A 19363-nucleotide genomic window follows, 5' to 3' on the forward strand; every position below is an offset into this window, starting at 1 on the left:
CTCCATGTAGTTGCTTGCATACCTATGACTGAGTATATTAAGAAGTTCGTTTTAATAATGTTTAAATACAAAAGGTAGGCTTTTAATATCAATGTCAGAGAGAAAAAAAAATCAGTTTTATAGGTGCACAGATTAAATGCAATGTGACTGTTTCTTTGTTAACTTTTTCAGCTGTGCCAGATCCTCCAGTTGATGTTCAAGAAATTGAGGTGACTGATTGTTCAGTGACTTTAGCTTGGCAACCACCAAAAAGCGATGGTGGCTCACCAATTACTGGTTACATCATTGAACGCAAACAACCTACTGGTAATAGATGGATCAGAGTAAATAAGGTACCTGTCAAGGAATTGGAATATACCATTCCAGATTTGTTGGAGAATGATGTCTTTGAATTTAGAGTCTCGGCTGAGAATTTGGCCGGTATTGGAAAGCCTTCAAAACCAACCCCACAAATTGTCATCAAATTTCCATTTGGTAAATATTGTCAACTTTCCTTATATTTTTTCATCAATAAACTTATTCTAATTTATTTCATTGAAATAACTAATTTAATTTTTCTGAATCATTATGTATTATCATTTTAGAAATTCTTAAAATAATCTTATGAATATAAAATTTATTTTTTATAGTATTAACTAAGGATAGCTACAATTTATTTTCATAGTATTAACTAAGGATAGCTACAAGTAATTCCTTTAACAGAACAGCTTTACACCACTTTGATATCCCCTTATGAAAATTAAAATGAAGACATCGTGATACTTATGTCTAAAATCCTTATCCGGATTTTGATAAAAATTCATTGCATGATTTTGATTCTAGAAAATGTCTCAAATTTAAGGCTTAAGGAGTCTTTAAAAGAAACTTAAATTCAAGGAATCTTGCTTAATTTATATGTAATGACAATGGATGAAATTTAATGCAAATCTGAAAATTTGTATTTTGAAAATAGAAAGTTATACACATTTTATTCACTCTAAAAGACTTCTAAAATACATTAAATGGCTATAGATCAAATCCAGTACAAATCTGAAATATTTGAATGTTCAAATAAAAGTTTGTATTTGTATTATGCTTCCTAAAACTCTTTAAAATACTCCAAAGAAATAGAAATTTGAGGAATATTTATAAACTGATGTCTAATATCTATTGTTACAACCCCTATTTGCCTTCTTTGCAGTTAAATTAAAATTAAATTAAACTAAAAATATCTCACATTACCCCCCCCCCGTGTCATTGTAAGAGTCATAATGATCAGTTAATTATATTTGGATTAAATCCTATACATACAAACATATACACATATCTATATTTATATAAATAGAAATAATAAAATAGTCATCCCAAATCTACCTCTTAAGGAGCTTTTCAACTCAGTACCATATTGTAGTCACCGTGGGCACCTGCAAAAGCAGTGCCATCTTTTTTTTTTTTTTTTTTTTGGTTCAAGGCTTCATACACTGTGTTTCTGCTCTGTGAAACAACCCGCTAGAGACAGTCGTGATGAGAACTATTCTAATTTAAAGCGACTCTACACAAATTGTGTGCGGATGTAAATAGCTTCTTTACATAGCTTGTTGAACTTTGATATTTTTTGACAAATATTTTTTTTATTAATTTAATTTTATATATTTACTAGTAGGGCTAATTGCCGTTGCCTACGGCAAAAGTGTAAAAATTAAAACATCTCTCTCTCTCTCTCTCTCTTTCTCTCTTCAATTTTATCCTTCATCTATAGCCTCTTTTTCTTCCCTGTCCAGTGTATTCCTCTCTCTGGACATACATTTACATTTTATGGATTATTCAAGGGAAATAACTCATTTGGAAAAAAATCAGAGAAATTTCCCTTTAGATAGTACATTAAATGTCTGGAAAATAGATTCTCCCTTCTCTTGAAACCTGCGCCAGTTTATGATGAAAGAATAAATAATTTTTTTTTTTCCAAATGTTAGATATTATATATTTAAGACAGCACTGATTAGGAACATATAAACTTTGTGGGTCTTTGTTTAGCAATTTTGAACTTTTAACTGAACATGTACACATACACACAACTACTCTTTATTTATTACTTCTATTTATTTTCTAGGTACACCATCTCCTCCTGGCAAGCCAGAGATTATCGATGTTTCTCGTGAGTCGATGACACTTAAATGGCTTCCTCCTAGTAACAATGGTGGAAGTCCGATCACTAATTACATTGTTGAAATGAGAGTCGTTGGTTCTGCTCGATGGACATGCGCTTCTCAGAATGTCCATATCCCAGACACAAGCTTTGTTGTCAAAGGATTATCAGAAGGCATGGAATATGAATATCGTATCATTGCTGAAAACAAAGCTGGGCAAAGTAAGCCATCACCTCCATCACAGAACGTTGTCGCAAGGGATCCAATCAGTAAGTAATGCATCTTACATCTATAAAATAAAAGTGGACGTATGTGTGTCTCGCCTGATTGCAGTATGAAGAAGTGGGGGTGAAAAGATAGGAATGAACGAGAAAAAGAAATAAGGTAGTAGGCAGAGTGACAGCGACTGCTGCTGCTTATTTCAAAGCTTAATACCGATTAACGATTCAGAATTGAGTTTTGAAGCTGTCAGCATCGGCTGCTATGGTTTCTGTTTCGAATACTCATACATAATCATTCTATTTTCTGTTTATCTCATTGAAATTATGTATGTTTGAGCATTTATGTTTGAAATAGCAATAGAATTTTTTCACTACTATTTAACATATGCCGATTTATAATGTAACACTGGAACACCAAGCAAATTCTCAGGGGTAGTCACTATCATCCATTCAACTACTTGTATGAATATGACAGTATCAGAACAGAGAACACTTGATGTTTCGACTGAGAGTAAGCTAGAAAATGAAATAGTCTGTTGGAGAGATGTATTTGGCTTTTCTTTTCTTTTTTTTTCATCAATCTTAGCTCCAGTACTGGGATTGACAGTATTAAAGTAATTTATATTGTAATTATACTAGTTGGTAGCAATTAGTAATTGTGAGAGTTACGACAATATATAGCATTTAAAAGGGTGTTATGGTTTGTTTGAAGCATTGTGCATAGTGTGTAAGTAGTTTGATTATCTTAAATAGTGATAATGTGGTATTAGGTGGAAGACTTTGTTTGATACAAAATCATTCGCAGCAAAGGTAGATAAAATAACAATATTGAAGAAATCAATAATTATTACTTTACCGACGTATTGTATAAAATCAAAGATGGTATGATGTCTGTTTTTATGTCTCAAAGTAAAACATCCTTCTCAAAAAAGAAATCTACATTCAACCCAGACACTGGTTTGTCTGGTATGGTGTCTATCTTTTATATTTCGATATAAAAGCTCTTTCTCAAAATTCTACATTTAACTTAGACAGTTTTTTGTCTGGTATGGTGTCCCTTTTTTATATTTCAAAATAAAACTTCTAAATAAATTCTATTTCGCTCAGAGAACCCTTTTCGCCTCTAAGCAAGAACTTGAAGTATTGTGGATTATATTTGGAGCAGTTCTGTAGAAAAAAATCATATCATTATTATTTAATTATTTTATATTTAGTTGTTATTTTTTATACGTAAGATGATTGATTAGTGTGATACATGTTTTAGTAATTCTCTTTTATTTAGAGTATGAATGAGTAGCTATTATTGTTAATAGTATAATATTTATTTTACTTTGTTTATTTATCATTTTTATATTTTTATTTGAATGAGTCTGACATTAATGAAATTTAAATAACATTTTTTTAAAAAAATTTTTCAGTTGGCGACCCACCAGTTGTTGTTGAACCATTAAAGGATACAGCAGCATTTGTTGGAGAAACTACCGTTTTGGAGTGCAAAATTACTGGCCAGCCTGAACCAAAGATCGTTTGGTTAGTGTTCGATTTATGTAAACCTATCTGGTTAAAAATTGGATGGAGATAGAAAAGAAGATTTGGGATAGGAAAAGAAGGATAAAGAGGCAGCTAGCGCGTATGAGAGAGGGAGTGGGAAGGATAGAAGTTTTAATATAAAGATATTACACACTCTACTTAATATTTTTCTATTTATTTTTTTATAGTTTCCAGCAACCTTGGGTAGCCAGCCTAGTCATTATATAAAGGGCAGTTGTTTCTTTGTGTACATGCGTGTGTGGCTACCTAAAAGTCAGAAACTACACAAGATAAACCCACAAAGCTGATATATTATGTTTCAGCATTGTCTCCCATAGGATATGAACTTTTATGTAATATTATTATAAGGATTAACAGGAAAAAGATTAGTCAGGTACGTGAAAGGTCAACATTTAGAGCAATTTTTTTCTATCAATCTTTCTTATGAAATTCAAACTAAAGTAGACTTTCTTGGTCTTTAAACTAAGATCAAAAGGCAGTATCTGTTCTATTTTTATTTTTGTCGTATTGAGAGTGACTCTATTTAGGTGCTGAATGACTTTGTAATTTTGTCATATTGTAATTGTAATTTTGACCTCGTGGAGATGCAAGTAAACAGGGATCTTTGGTGTAAAATGTTACTCGTGCAAAAGAGGTACAGAGGGTGATAGAGAGAGATGGAGGGAGGGGATTGTTGAGATAGAAAGCTAGAGAGGAGTATATATATATATATATATATATATATATATATATATATATATAAAGGTATATATATATATATATATATATATATATATATATAAAGGTATATATATATATAAAGGTATATATATATATATATATAAAGGTATATATATATATATATATAAAGGTATATATATATAAAGGTATATATATATATATATATATATATAAAGGTATATATATATAAAGGTATATATATATATATATATATATAAAGGTATATATATATATAAAGGTATATATATATATATATATAAAAGTATATATATATAAAGGTATATATATATAAAGGTATATATATATATATATATATAAAAAGGTATATATATATATAAAGGTATATATATATATATATATGAAGGTATATATATATATATATATATGAAGGTATATATATATATATATATATATAAAGGTATATACATATATATATATATATATGAAGGTATATATATATATATATATATATGAAGGTATATATATATATATATATATAAAGGTATATACATATATATATATATATATAAAGGTATATATATATATATATATATATAAAGGTATATATATATATATATATATATAAAGGTATATATATATATATATATATATATAAAGGTATATATATATAATATATATATATAAAGGTATATATATATAATATATATATACCTTTATATATATATAATATATATATATAAAGGTATATATATATAATATATATATATAAAGGTATATATATATAAAGGTATATATATATATATATATATATATATATATAAAGGTATATATATATATATATATATATAAAGGTATATATATATAAAGGTATATATATATATATATATAAAGGTATATATATATATAAAGGTATATATATATATATATAAAAGTATATATATATAAAGGTATATATATATATATAAAGGTATATATATATATATATATATATAAAAAGGTATATATATATATAAAGGTATATATATATATATATGAAGGTATATATATATATATATATGAAGGTATATATATATATATATATAAAGGTATATATATATATATATATATAAAGGTATATATATATATATATAAAGGTATATATATATATATATAGATATATATATATAAAGGTATATATATATAATATATATATACCTTTATATATATATAATATATATATATAAAGGTATATATATATAATATATATATATAAAGGTATATATATATAATATATATATAAAGGTATATATATAATATATAGTATATATATATATAAAGGCATATATATAATATATATATATAAAGGTATATATATAATATATAATATATATATATATAAAGGTATATATATATAATATATAATATATATATATAAAGGTATATATATAATATATATATAAAGGTATATATATATAAAGGTATATATATAATATATAATATATATATAAAGGTATATATAATATATATATATGTATATATATAATATATGTATATATATAAGGGTATATATAATATATATATATGTATATATATGTATATATATAAGGATATATATATATAATATATATATATATATATATGTATATATATAGGAGTATATATATAAGGATATATATATGTATATGTATATATATATATATATATATATATATATATATATATATATATATATATATATATAACTTTTAAAACAAAAAAGTTGAACACACTTTTAAACTCTTCTATTTTGTTGTCCATGTCCTAGAACAATGCCTGGTAGCTATGCTAGTCTATTATATAAAGAAACATCGCATTTTTTGTCTCTCTGTATCTGTGCCTGACTAAAACTCAGACTTTACTAAAGGTACACTACCTATTCTGATTCAATATGACCACAAGCAAGTTATGGTAAAAAAAAATCTGTAATATTCATTCGCTTATGGTCAACAGGAATTAATGGCTGGTTAGAAAATAAATCTGCTCATTTTGAGTGTCTGATCTTTCTACCTAAAACAACCTTTATTCGGACATTGATAGTTTTGTTATAAAATTTATTTAAACCTATTATCAAACTAACCTAATTAATTATCTTTTTTTTGCATAAGTAAATACTTAATGATTATAATTTGTAAGAAATGAATTTTTATCAAGTCATGTAAATATATGTAATTATAAATATTTGATGTCAAAACAATCAATTAAAAAATGCACTAAATCAACAAATATAATGAATTCATAAATGCTTTTTATATTTTTTTAGGCTCAAGGATAAAAAGGAAATTTCTGAAAATAAGAAATTCGATTTCTCCTACAAGAATTCATTTGCTTCTCTTACTATTCGTGACATGAGTGAAAAAGATACCAGTTCTTACACCTGCAAAGCAACTAATGTTCTGGGTGAAGCAGCTACAACTGGAAAATTGGAGATTCAACGTAAGACACGGTTTTATTTATTATTATCATACCTTGTATTGTTTGAATTACTTACTCTTCTCATTTTGAGTGTTATCCGCTCAACGTTTCGGCCGATGTAACTTCCGACCTTCTTTAGGGGTATCTGGAATTGGTACATAGTTTCTAACAGAATCCTTTATCTAATCGATGGGGGTAGCATGCTTTCGTTCTGTCAACCATAACGGGTAGAAGTCTTAAGTACTTCAAAATTGTATTCTTAGTATTGCCCGAACTGAGGATTGAACCTTGAACCTCCAGAAGAGTGTCAATTTTTTCTAGTACTTTATCCATTACGCCTCAAATCATAGCTGACAGAACCAAATAATTAAAACGATCATTCTTCATTTAAAAACTTAAGAAACATTAATTGTTGTGCCTTTTAACATTTCTACATACTCATTCATTAGAAAGTGATGTATCAACAGTGCTCCAACATGCTAATACTACATGTAGCAGATTCAGCTAGGTTTATTTGCATTTGTAGCACTTGTCCGGCACTGTCAACCAAACTCCAGCTCCAGTCCCATCATTGCAATGTTGCATCTCTGTACTTGTTTTACAAGTATTTTAATGGAATGTGCTCTGATGAACTCATAACACTGGTGACCCTTCGATGTAAATACCTCCAACTAACTCGATGAGCAGCAAAATCTGTACTGTAGAAGTCCCCCGATGCTTGAAGGCCTTCTTGTTTAAAGTTTCTTTCCCTCAAACTGCTAGACTTTAGAATTCCCTGCTGTATACGGCTTCTGCGACTGTACATACATGCAGAAGCTTACGTGTAATGTGAACAGACACCTCACTGCTCAACTCCTTATTTAGAGTGTCTCTATAGGCATGGTCCCTAATGCACGGTATCCCCTTATGTTTAACTTTGTTCTCGTTGGGGGGGGGGGAGTAAATAGGAACATCAGCATAAGAAAAACAGTTTGAAAATTGTAAATAATTAAAAATGTTTTCAATTTTTTTTTTTTTGCTTAAAAAAAAAAATGAAAAAAATGAAATAGCTCTCTTGAATAACATGATAATGATAGCAATAATCTGCATACAGCTAAAAGTTAAATTTATTTTATAAATAAAATCCAAACTACTAAGAATTAATTCATTAATTACCATTTTTCAATTTTTAAAAAACTTTTTTCAATTAAAACAAAAGTCTGTTTTCAATTTTTTATTTTTATTCATTTTTTTATTTTATGTTTTCAACAGAAATTCCCAAATTGGAATTTGACAACAAATTCAGAGATCTTATCAGGTTGCATGTTGGTACTAATTTGAGAATCCCAGTCAAGGTATCTGGCATTCCGAAACCTACGACCAATTGGGAAAAAGAAAACAAGGCAATGAAATCTCAAGGTCGCATTAATCTTGAAACCCTTGATAATGCTACCACTTTGCTGATCAAGAAAGTTACAAGAGAAGATGATGGCATGTATACACTGAAAGCTGTCAATGATGTTGGAGAAGATAAAGCAGTATTTGATGTGGAAGTCATTGGTGAGTTTCTAATTTTCATGTGTTCTTATATCTTACTACAAGAATATCCTTCCCAGGATAGGTAAAATTAATTCCTCAAACAGAACAGTTTTGCATCACTGTTATGTCCTCATAAAAAGAGTAAAATCAACATATAGTAGTATTAAACCTTATGTTTAGAATCCTATTTTTATTCTAGAAAATGTTAAGATTTAAGGCTTTGTAGAAATTTGGGGGGTATATTTCTTCTTTTTTCCTCTTCTTCCTTTCTCTTCAGTTTACTTCACTGCTGCTGATATTGTTGGTCGTGTGACTCATTTCTGCCTGATAATTGATCTGTGCATTCCCACGTTTTGTGATAAAATTCAAACTAATGTTGGCAGTTTGGACTTGACTCTTGAAATGTGTTGGCGTGCTATCTTCTCTCCGTCTAAACAGGACGTTAAAATGTTGACGTGAACTTATCTCAGTTACTTGGTGAAATCTATAATGTTGAAATGATTGCGTCCAAGTTACCTGACAAATTTGTATTTCACTGAGAGAATCTACTTCAAGTAAATCCAAGAAATATGTCAAGGACTTGGTAGTTAAATACGCCAGAAAAATACCAGTTTGCAGGAGAGAAGACACGTGTGGGAAATATTCTCACTAGGAAAGATTGAATTGGAAGTGTCTATCACTATAACTAGATGTTTTCTTCTAAGACTTGAAGAAAATGGATACTCGCAAGCTGCAGTTTTTTTTAAGTCAAAAGAAAAGAATATTTTTATTCTGACCGGACTCAAAGAACAAACGAGAAAGGTTTTTTTACTGGACTTCTTGCCTCTTCAGAGAATGTTATTATACAAAGAATTATGTGTATTTTTTCAGGTTATTCCTTCAGAAAAATAAAAGAACACTCGGAACATTATTTTCAGATAATAACTTATCTTGGTCTGTAGATATTTCCACTAATCTACTTGAGAGGACTTTTATTTTTAAAAAAGGCGACATTACAAAATGTTAGCTTAAATTGCAAACAAAGGGAGCGAATTCTTTTCGATCTTGCTAGAGTATTTCGACCTTTCTAAAAAAATCCTGGGTTGGTTGAAATCTCATATTACAGCAGTAAGTAAATAAAAAAGGCCTTCTGAACCTGGCTTTCTTTCTTTCTATCTCTCGTAATTGTTACTACATAAAGGACTTTCTTTGTAGTTAAGAGCAAAATCTTAGCAGCAGACAGCTCGTGAACTTTTTTTGGAGCTCTAAGTTTCTTTTTTTTTTCTTAATAAAATTGTTTGTTTGTTTCTATCCATTAAGTCTTTTCTCTTCTCATTTTATTGTTGTTGCTTTTCTTTGTATTAGTAACGTTTTAATATGTCGAAGTGACCTTCATTGGAAATGATGATAATAATTTTGACAGCTTAGGAAAAAAACTGAAATTCAGAAAATCTTGCTTAATTCTTGTTTAATAATTATGGGTCAATGTTAATCTGAAATGTTTGAATAGTCAGATGCAAGGTGCCAATATTATAATCCCTAAAAACCCTTTAAAATATTCTACAGAAACTGAAATTTGGGGAATATTTAATAATTGATATCTAATACATATTGCTAAAATTTCCACAAATCAGAGGTATTTGAATATTTATGAAAGGTTTCAACCACATTTTTACCGCGTTTTTATAAAACTAAATAAATTAAATATAGTCGACATTACATCGAGTAGCTGTGTTTCAAAATTCATAATGATCAGCTAATTAGTTTAGGAGTGAATTCTGTACGCCCAAATATACAAACACTTAACTATATTAACAGAGAATATAATGGAGATTATTTGTTTTATTTTGCATGTTAGATATATTTATGTTAGTAGTCTTGTGCTTATAAAATAAATTCAACTTTTAGCTGTACACAGAATATCGCTGCAATTATCACGATATTCAAGGGAGATAATTCGTTATTTTTTGCGTTGAAACAAAGAAAAGGTGGATTTCTTTCCCAAAAGTTTTAATCATCTCCTTTGACTTTTATAATGATGCCAATATGGCAACGATAATCCACGTGTAACTAAAAGTTGAATTTCTTTTATAAAACAAAACTACTGGATGATTTTCCATAATTTTTAGTGAGTGATATTTATTTTCCTTCACATGTAAGTACATCAAAACGGTTTCTTGGTATTGTTTTTTTTTCATCAGTATTCGATCTAAGTGTAACCATAAAAAGCACTGATAATTTTGATTTAATTTTAACATTGAATTTTTTATTTCACAGATGTGCCTAGTCCTCCAACAGCGCCAATCACTGTTACAGATATTGACAGTAACCAAGCCACTCTTCATTGGAACCCATCCAAGGATGACGGAGGTGCTGATATTACCGGATACATAATTGAACGCCGTGATAACGGAAGAAAAATGTGGACGAAAGTTGGAAGTGTGGCTGGTGCTGTCACCAGTTTCACTGATAGCAAACTTATAGAAGGCACGGAATACTCTTTCCGCGTATCAGCTGAAAATGAAGTGGGTATTTCAGAGCCTCTTGAAATGGAGAAATCCTTCGTCGCCAGAAGTATACATGGTACGTCTTTGAAACGAGTTTATTGTTTGGCATGCCATGTTTGAATCAACTCCTGATTCTTTGAATACATGTTTGCAATTTTGTGATTACATTAGTTATGATGCAGTAAAAATAATGTTTCTTACTCATACATTGAACATTAACAACCTCTGTTTACTCCTGCAGTGTTAAATTGTGGTTGTGTGCATGGAGTTTCCATTTTTTCCCCCTTCATTTTTAAACTTAGCCAGAAATCAGACACATCTATAATGTAAAAAAAAAAATGAATCTATTTCTTAGAATACTCTCAATTTTTCAGTACACAGTTTCAATAATATTTGAATATGCTGTAAAGACATATAACTAGTATTTATATATTGTATCATATCAAAGTGGAACTTTTCTTAAACGAATTGAACCTGCTTCTTCTGGAGGAGGGAGTTTCTCGAGAATGCCAAATTCAGAGGGGAGCCTAATTATATCATTAAGTCAAACTTTTATAAGTTATATAACTTTATAAATAACATAACTTTAAAAACGTTTAAAAAGTTTATAAAAAATTTTTAAAAAGTTAAAAAAAATTACAAAGTTATTTTTATAAGTTATATAATTTTATAAGAGATATACTTTTATAATTATATAACTTTTATAAGTTATATACCTTTTTAAGTTATATATACTTATAAATTACATAATGTATATAAGGTATATACTTCTAGAAGTTACAAAACTTTTATTCGTTACACAACTTTTATTAAATTATATACAATTAATTCAACTTTTATAGTAATTTCCTTAAGTACATTTGCTATAAAATTAACTTTTTATATTTCACTTTATATGTGTATATTTGCAATTTTCTTAATTTTCCTCGGTTTTGGCTATCTTTTGAGAATCAAATTTATATCTGAAGGGAATTGATGGATTAAAATGCAAATCTTTTTTATGAAAATATTATTGTTAATATCTAATATTGATCCAGCATATGAAAAATATTGAAGACATTTGGATATTTTCGCTTAGAAATAGAAATATGAATGAAATTTACAATGAAGATTTAATGTATTTTCCTAATGAAGATTTAATGTATTTTCCTAATGAAGATTTAACTGTTTTCTTAGTTTTTCTATTAGCTATTTTTTTGCAGCATTATTTGATAGTTTTCACTTACACAGTTAACCTTATTTGAATTTGTTTGAACTAATCATTATTGAGCAATTTTTTTTTTCACCTTTAATTGTTTGAAATTATTAGCTTCTAATGAGGATACTTCATTGGAATTTGACTTCTTTCTTTCTTTTTTCCCATCATAAAAACAAGCAAACTTTTTAAAAAATATAATGAAAAAAGATGATACTTTCAGGAAGGGTTTGCTACTTTTTGAAAATATTAACTTGGAAACATAGATAGATAAATTTTCCGAATAGAACAAATTTACCCATTTATGAAGATTAAAATTAAGATATAATTATACTAAACTTTATGTCTATAATCCTTATTCTTATTTTGATCAAAATGCATTACATATTTTTTTATTTTAGAAAATGACTCAAATTTAAGCTGAAGAAAAAAAATTAAATTCAAGGAATCTTGCTTCGTTGGTGTCTATTGATCAAATTCAATGCAAATCTGATATTTTTGAATTTTCAAATGAGAAGTCGTCTTTATATTATCCCCTATAAAAAACACGTTAAGATACCACAAAGAAACTTTATTTTGTGGGATATTCATTAGTTGACGTCTAATACTTATTGGTAAAACTTAACAAAAGTCAGAGGTATCTGAATTTTTACCAAGATTTATTGAATATATTAAATATATTCACCTATATGTACAGATATATATATATATATATATATATATATATATATATATATATATATATATATATAGATAATTGATATTCAATATTTTTTGTGTGTATATATATATATGTAATTGATATTCAATATTTTTTTGTGTATATATATATATATACATTTAATTGGTATTCAATATTTTGAAATAATATATTTTATATAATATATATATGATTATTAAATAATATATAGTATATATGATTATTAAATAATATATATGTAATTGGTATTTAATATTTTGTATATATATATATATATATATATATATATATATATATATATATAAATATATATGATTATTAAATAATATACATGTAATTGATATTCAATATTTTTATATTTATAAATGTATTTTTGTATTAATGGTGCTTCCAGGTGATATGTATTAACAAATTAAACCCCCACACACACACATATCTGTGCCAATGCATTTAATTTTTTTCCAGAGTTTTATTTTATTACTTTTATATTTTATTTATATTGTGATTTAAATGAGACCAAACTTTACTCAAAATTATTCATCCCAGAAGGTATCATTTATGGTTACCATTTCTTTTCTATATTTGTCCAAAAAGGCGTTTGCACAGGACAGTATCCTAATGAATGTGCGTTTTTAAAGATTATGTTCTTGTTGTGTTATAGAATTAAAGACAACGAAATTTTGAATTGCTCTTACAATGCTATTATCCTCTGGTGTTTTTGTGATTTCACTAACATTTTGAAATTACATAAGCATGGTTAGCAGCGAACAGTAAGTATCCGCCATCGTGCATGTCTATTTTGAAACATTTGAAAAAAAAAAAACTTTTCCAACAGTTAGCTAGATGCAATTATTCCTGCATGTTTAATCAGTTTAATCCACCAGATTTTGAATATCCATTTTGTTGGTGCACAAGCGGTAAGTAAATTACTACCTATTAAATTTTCCGCAATATTCTGTTATTTTATTTTATTTTTTTAAATATATGATGTTAACTTAAAATATACATTATTACTTTTTATAATCGTATACGTTCATTTGAAAAACTAATATCCGCTTAAAATATACAGTATTATCAGTGGTATGCAGAGTTACGGTTATGCCTTGATGACCAGTGTCAGCCCCTTGACTGTATGTCCCCAAAGACTCAAGTCCTAGTACTGAGAAATATATACTATAAGAAACAGATAATGACTCCAGTTTGAATGTCTGGGGTTACTGCTTTTCGCCCTCTCCCTTCTGCATGCCACTGAATATTATTTATATATAATTTTATGTGCTTATTAAACCCCATAAATACAATTAGTTTGTGTTTTGAGAAAATTAAGTTTGTCTACATACATACTATTAACAATATTCATACAAGATATCTAAGATTTGAAATTCATTTTTTAATATATTAAGAATAATATGTTAAAAATATTTTGGGAGGTAAAATCTTATTTTAGTATCAATGAGGATGTTAAAAACATGAAATTAGATTATAAAATGGAATGTTTAATTTATGTAATAATGAATAAGCAAGAAAACAGAGTAGTAAAACAAATGACACAGGCATATCTCTATCTCTAAAGGCGACCAATATTTCGGTTGGGTCAAACGACCTTAATCTTTAGTGAAAACAAACGAATATCTTTATACAGTGAGCAGTTGAAGACAATCAACAAAGATACTCCCTCCCTTACTCACTTCCTTATAGTGTCTTCGAATCTTTGCTGTATAAAAGCACTTATTTTCAATGAAGCCCTTTTACACAAAAGATTAAGGTCGTTTGACTCAACTGAAATATCAGTTGACATTAGAGATTTGTCTGTGTTATTTTTATTTTTTACTAGTCTGTTCAGATTAATGTAATTTTGTCAATTATCTCAGTAAATAAATTTCCTATTTGAAATCATGCCATGTTAAATTATGTTGTCATGCTTTCTGATTTTTTAATCTAAACATTTTTCCAAGTCTGACATTTTTATTTTGTTCTCTTAGATAAGCCTTCTCCTCCATTGGGACCACTTGTTATTACTAATGTAACCCAAGACTCTGCAGACCTAGAATGGAAAGCACCCAAAGATGATGGCGGTTGTCCCATTCTTAAATATTTGATTGAACACCGAGCCATTACAAGGATGTCATGGACAAAGGCTGGAATGGTAAATGGTGATACGACAAAATTCACTGCTCCAGATCTCTTAGAAGGAACGGAATATCTTTTCCGAGTTATTGCTGTCAACGAAAAGGGCCAGAGTCAACCATTAGAGGCTGAAGCAACTATCAAACCTATGAAGAAATTATGTAAGTTATTTACTAAATATTTACCCATTCCTTTCACTCTTTATCTTAATTCTGTTCATAAAACTATGAGTAATAGATCTATATGTTAAAACGACAAAAGGAAAAACAATTAAAAACAGGAAGAGATCATCAATAGATGTTAATTTTTTTTGAACTCCAGAGCATGTATAAGCAAACAATAGAAATTAGAAAGTCTAAGTAATGATAAAATCGCCCATTAAGATCGGGTTCTTTTTTAAAGGAATAAATATATGGTTACTGCTATCAAACTATCTCTTGTTTCGATGCCTCTATTCAGTCTTAGAAGAAAAAGGATGCCCTCTGTAGGGGCAGCTGCGCATGTAATTGTATGGCTTGACTTGTACAATCCCCAACCATACCTCTCCTGAATCGGCATTGCTTGAGTTCAGTGGAAAGGAAAAGTCCAGGACAACTGGAAACAATACCGAGATAAGCAGAGAGCTTATACGGCATCTGGAAATCCCAAATGGTCACCCATCTGATACTGGCCAGGCTCATCGTTGCTTAACTTCTGTGATCTGATGGGAACCGGTGTGTCAAACGTGATCATGCCATATCTCTTGTTTACTTATATATACACACACACATTGACACACCAGTTTTCGTTAGATCACTGAAGTTAAGCAACAATAAGCCTGGCCAATACCAGATAGGTGTCCATTTGGGAATAATAGGCGCTGTATGTATTGCACTGGGATGTACAAATGTTCAAGTTAGTAACTGTGGACACGTTTGAAACCACTGGGAGAGATAGATGCACCCTCAGTCTTCATAAAGATATCATCTAGGAGAAGAAAAACTTATGTAAAAGCTATGTAAGTCAATCATTTGCATCGACTAAGTTTAGCAGTGGTTCCAAAATGTATGGATGGTTCTACACAAAGCCTTCACCACTATAAACAAATCATCTGTGTTGATTTCAGACAATTTAGTTACTTGAAGTCGGGATTCGATGTGAGAGTCCTTATATACATACATCCTTATATACATATATTTGAAATAACATTTTCTATTCAAATATAAATTTTTAACAACGCAGAGTTCAATTAGTAAGCTCAATAGTGCATGACTGGTACTATAAATAATTTAATTTTTTTAAAGGATTTTTTCCTTTATAGGGAACAAACACTCATTATGTTCATCAAAAATTCTTTTATTGATTATAGGAGCAACTAATTGTTTCAATCCGTACTAATATATATATATATATATATATATATATATATATATATATATATATATATATATATATAAAGTTCACTATATATGTGTTTTTAAGGACTACGTATCAAGGAAAATTAAAAACACATATATAGTGAACTTTATATATGTTAGCATGTGCTAAAACAATTGTTTGCTCTTATAATCAATAAAATAATTTTTGACTAAAATAATGAGTGTTTGTTCTCTGTAAAGAAAAAGCGTTTTAAAAAATTATATATATATATATATATATATATATATATATATATATATATATATATATATATATATATTCTGTGTGTGTGTGTTTTCATCAATTTAATTTTTAATACCTTTTCTAACTAATGACGTTTTAGCAGGTTTTCATAACATCTATTCTTGCTTTGTTTTCAGATCCTCCTGGTCCTCCTATAAACTTGAAAGAAACTGACGTTGGCATTGATTTTGTTGTATTGACATGGGAACCTCCATTGAAAGATGGTGGAAGTCCTGTTACTCATTACATCCTTGAATTATGTGAAGAGAAATCTGATGTCTTTACAAAGATTGCAACCATCAAAGCCTTTAATGTAACTCATAAGGTTACTGGTCTGAAAGAGATTGGGTATTACTTTGCTGTGTCTGCTCAGAACGATGTTGGAGTTAGCGACCCTTGTGAAACCAGAGATGCTATTGTTCCATGCAAACCTCATAGTGAGTATTTTTATAACTGATATCAAGATATTATTTAGTTGGCTTAATTTATGTGTTATTGGAGCACAGAGAAGAGCCGGCGCTAGTGTGATAGCAAAACGCAAATATTATATGCTCCATTTTCTCATTGTCTCTCTTTCTGTCAACTTAAGTTCAAGTCAGGTGTTCCTTTCTACTTCTTTCTCTATACAAACTGATATAACACGCTCTTTCTTACCACTTTCTAAATATGTTTGTAGTTACCTATTACTAAACATTGTTAGATTTATTGCTATGGAAACGAACTAGATTTTCGTTTAATTAATAACTAAATAGAAAACTGAAAAAGTTTCAATGGAGAGCAGATCCTAGTATAATTGCAAAGATTAGAAGTAGATGATTATTAAGGAACTTTTGCCATTAATATTTAGCAGGGTTTTGCCATTATCAACCAAGTCTATCACGTATATGCACGCAGTGTGATTATGTATGGAAGGGAACCTGGTCAGTGAGGGTTGGGGGCATGCGTTGCATAGAGAAAAATGATATGAGAATGATATGAAGGATGTCGTAATGTGAGATTTAAAGAATAGCTTAGATCTGATGACCTTGGAAATGTGTGCAGAACAGGACACTATTTGTTTGCTCACATTAAAAGAAGGGGTGTGACTTCTTGAGTTAGTAGATGTAGAACAGTTGAGATATCAGGGTCAGTTGGCAGGGAGAGGCCAAAGAAAATATGGAAAGAAGTTGTAAGGATGAATCTGAAAGAATGGAGATAAATAAAAGACCTGGCTAGAGGTAGGTTAGCTTGAAAATCAATTTCTAAAAGCCGCCCAACAGATGCCAGCATGTAAAACAAACATAAATCTATTCTACTGCTAATGATGATGAACTTGTGTATATTTAATATTTTCCCATTGTATTTGAAACCCCTTGTTATGAATGATATATATGTTTATGTTAAGTTATCAGATGTATTGTGTAAGTTGAATGAACTATTTGCGTTCATACTAGTCGGAGATACGTCCTCGACGATCAGTCCAACAGAAGGTGGGTCTTGATAGATTCTTCTGTGTCTCCTCTGCTGAGTTTCAGGAGGTTGACCCTCCCACACTTTACCTTCCCTTTGAGAAATGATTAATTTATTGCTAATTGCCTAAGGTGACCTTACCCAGGAATTCTGGTGGTGCTGCTTGGGTATTTTCATAGTACGCTAATCTTAGTACATTAGCTTTTCAAAACCACACCTGAGCTTATTGCTAATCTCTAATATTATTGTAAATAAAATCAGTTATATAGTGTATATTCTCCGCAGTTTATAAATGTTTGATGCATATCTCCAGAGTTTATAATGATGTTTGTGATTCTGTTTTAGGTGCACCCTCAAGTCCGCTTGGTCCAGTTAAGGTCACAGATATTCAAAAGAATTCTGTTGATCTAGAATGGAAACCTCCTAATGATACCGGAAGACTGCCTATCCTGGAATACACAATAGAAAAGAAGGAGAAATATGGTACCTGGATGAATGTAGCTAGTGTTGATGGTGACACTACCAAGATACACGTGCCAAGATTGACAGAGAATACTGAATATTTCTTCAGGGTTATTGCCGTCAATAAGATTGGAAAAAGTCCACCTTTGGAAACTGATGCTGTAACTCCTAAAAGTCCTTTTAGTAAGTTTTTTTTTTATATTCAAATTTCATAATTCTCCTTTAATTCCAAAAATAAGTTTTTTTAAAAATAAAAATATTTAATATTCTAATTTATCACGATAAGTAAATCGTGGGTAGGGAATTAAACTTAATTTTTTAAGCATGTAGCGAGTGTTGCAAAAATTTTGAAAATTGCAATGCAAGCATAAATCTTCATCTGGTCCTTCAACTTGATCCCACTGTAATGTAAGAGTATTTGATATTTCATTTTATCAAGCTTAGTAACGCATTGGTAGAGAATTTAAATTAAATCTCTGAACATGTTGGGTGTTGCTAACAATCTATTTTATTATGTTGGCTATGCACACATGTAGAAAATAAAAGACAGCAAAAAGCATGTAATCGACAAAGATATTTCATTTATTAATAATTTGTCTATGACACAGTATATTTGCTACATAGGAAATAAAAAACAGCATAAGACAATGACATTTCATTTATTAATATTTTGCCTACAATAAACTATACAGACTATAAATGAGATATGTATACATAGATTAAGCATACAAATGTTATACCTCTACTATGCTTAAAAGAATGATAACACACTGATA

The 19363-nt window shown here is 28.9% G+C and overlaps 1 protein-coding gene across 12 annotated transcripts in view; it reads left to right on the forward strand.

Moving 5' to 3' along the window:
- LOC145241637 (titin-like) overlaps nucleotides 1-19363 on the forward strand; it is a 698616-nt gene that overhangs the window by 440744 nt on the left and 238509 nt on the right. For all 12 annotated transcript variants that reach the window (XM_080104717.1, XM_080104725.1, XM_080104729.1 and 9 more), the window contains 9 exons: nucleotides 172-474; nucleotides 2090-2395; nucleotides 3766-3877; nucleotides 6858-7030; nucleotides 8261-8548; nucleotides 10784-11089; nucleotides 14891-15196; nucleotides 16814-17113; nucleotides 18471-18770. In XM_080104717.1, the coding sequence (XP_079960843.1) occupies nucleotides 172-474; nucleotides 2090-2395; nucleotides 3766-3877; nucleotides 6858-7030; nucleotides 8261-8548; nucleotides 10784-11089; nucleotides 14891-15196; nucleotides 16814-17113; nucleotides 18471-18770 (2394 nt within the window). The remainder of the gene's footprint in view (nucleotides 1-171; nucleotides 475-2089; nucleotides 2396-3765; nucleotides 3878-6857; nucleotides 7031-8260; nucleotides 8549-10783; nucleotides 11090-14890; nucleotides 15197-16813; nucleotides 17114-18470; nucleotides 18771-19363) is intronic.

This window comes from Euprymna scolopes, chromosome 20, assembly GCF_053919585.1.
Source record: "Euprymna scolopes isolate OS-2025 chromosome 20, ASM5391958v1, whole genome shotgun sequence".
Lineage (NCBI taxonomy): Eukaryota > Metazoa > Mollusca > Cephalopoda > Sepiida > Sepiolidae > Euprymna > Euprymna scolopes.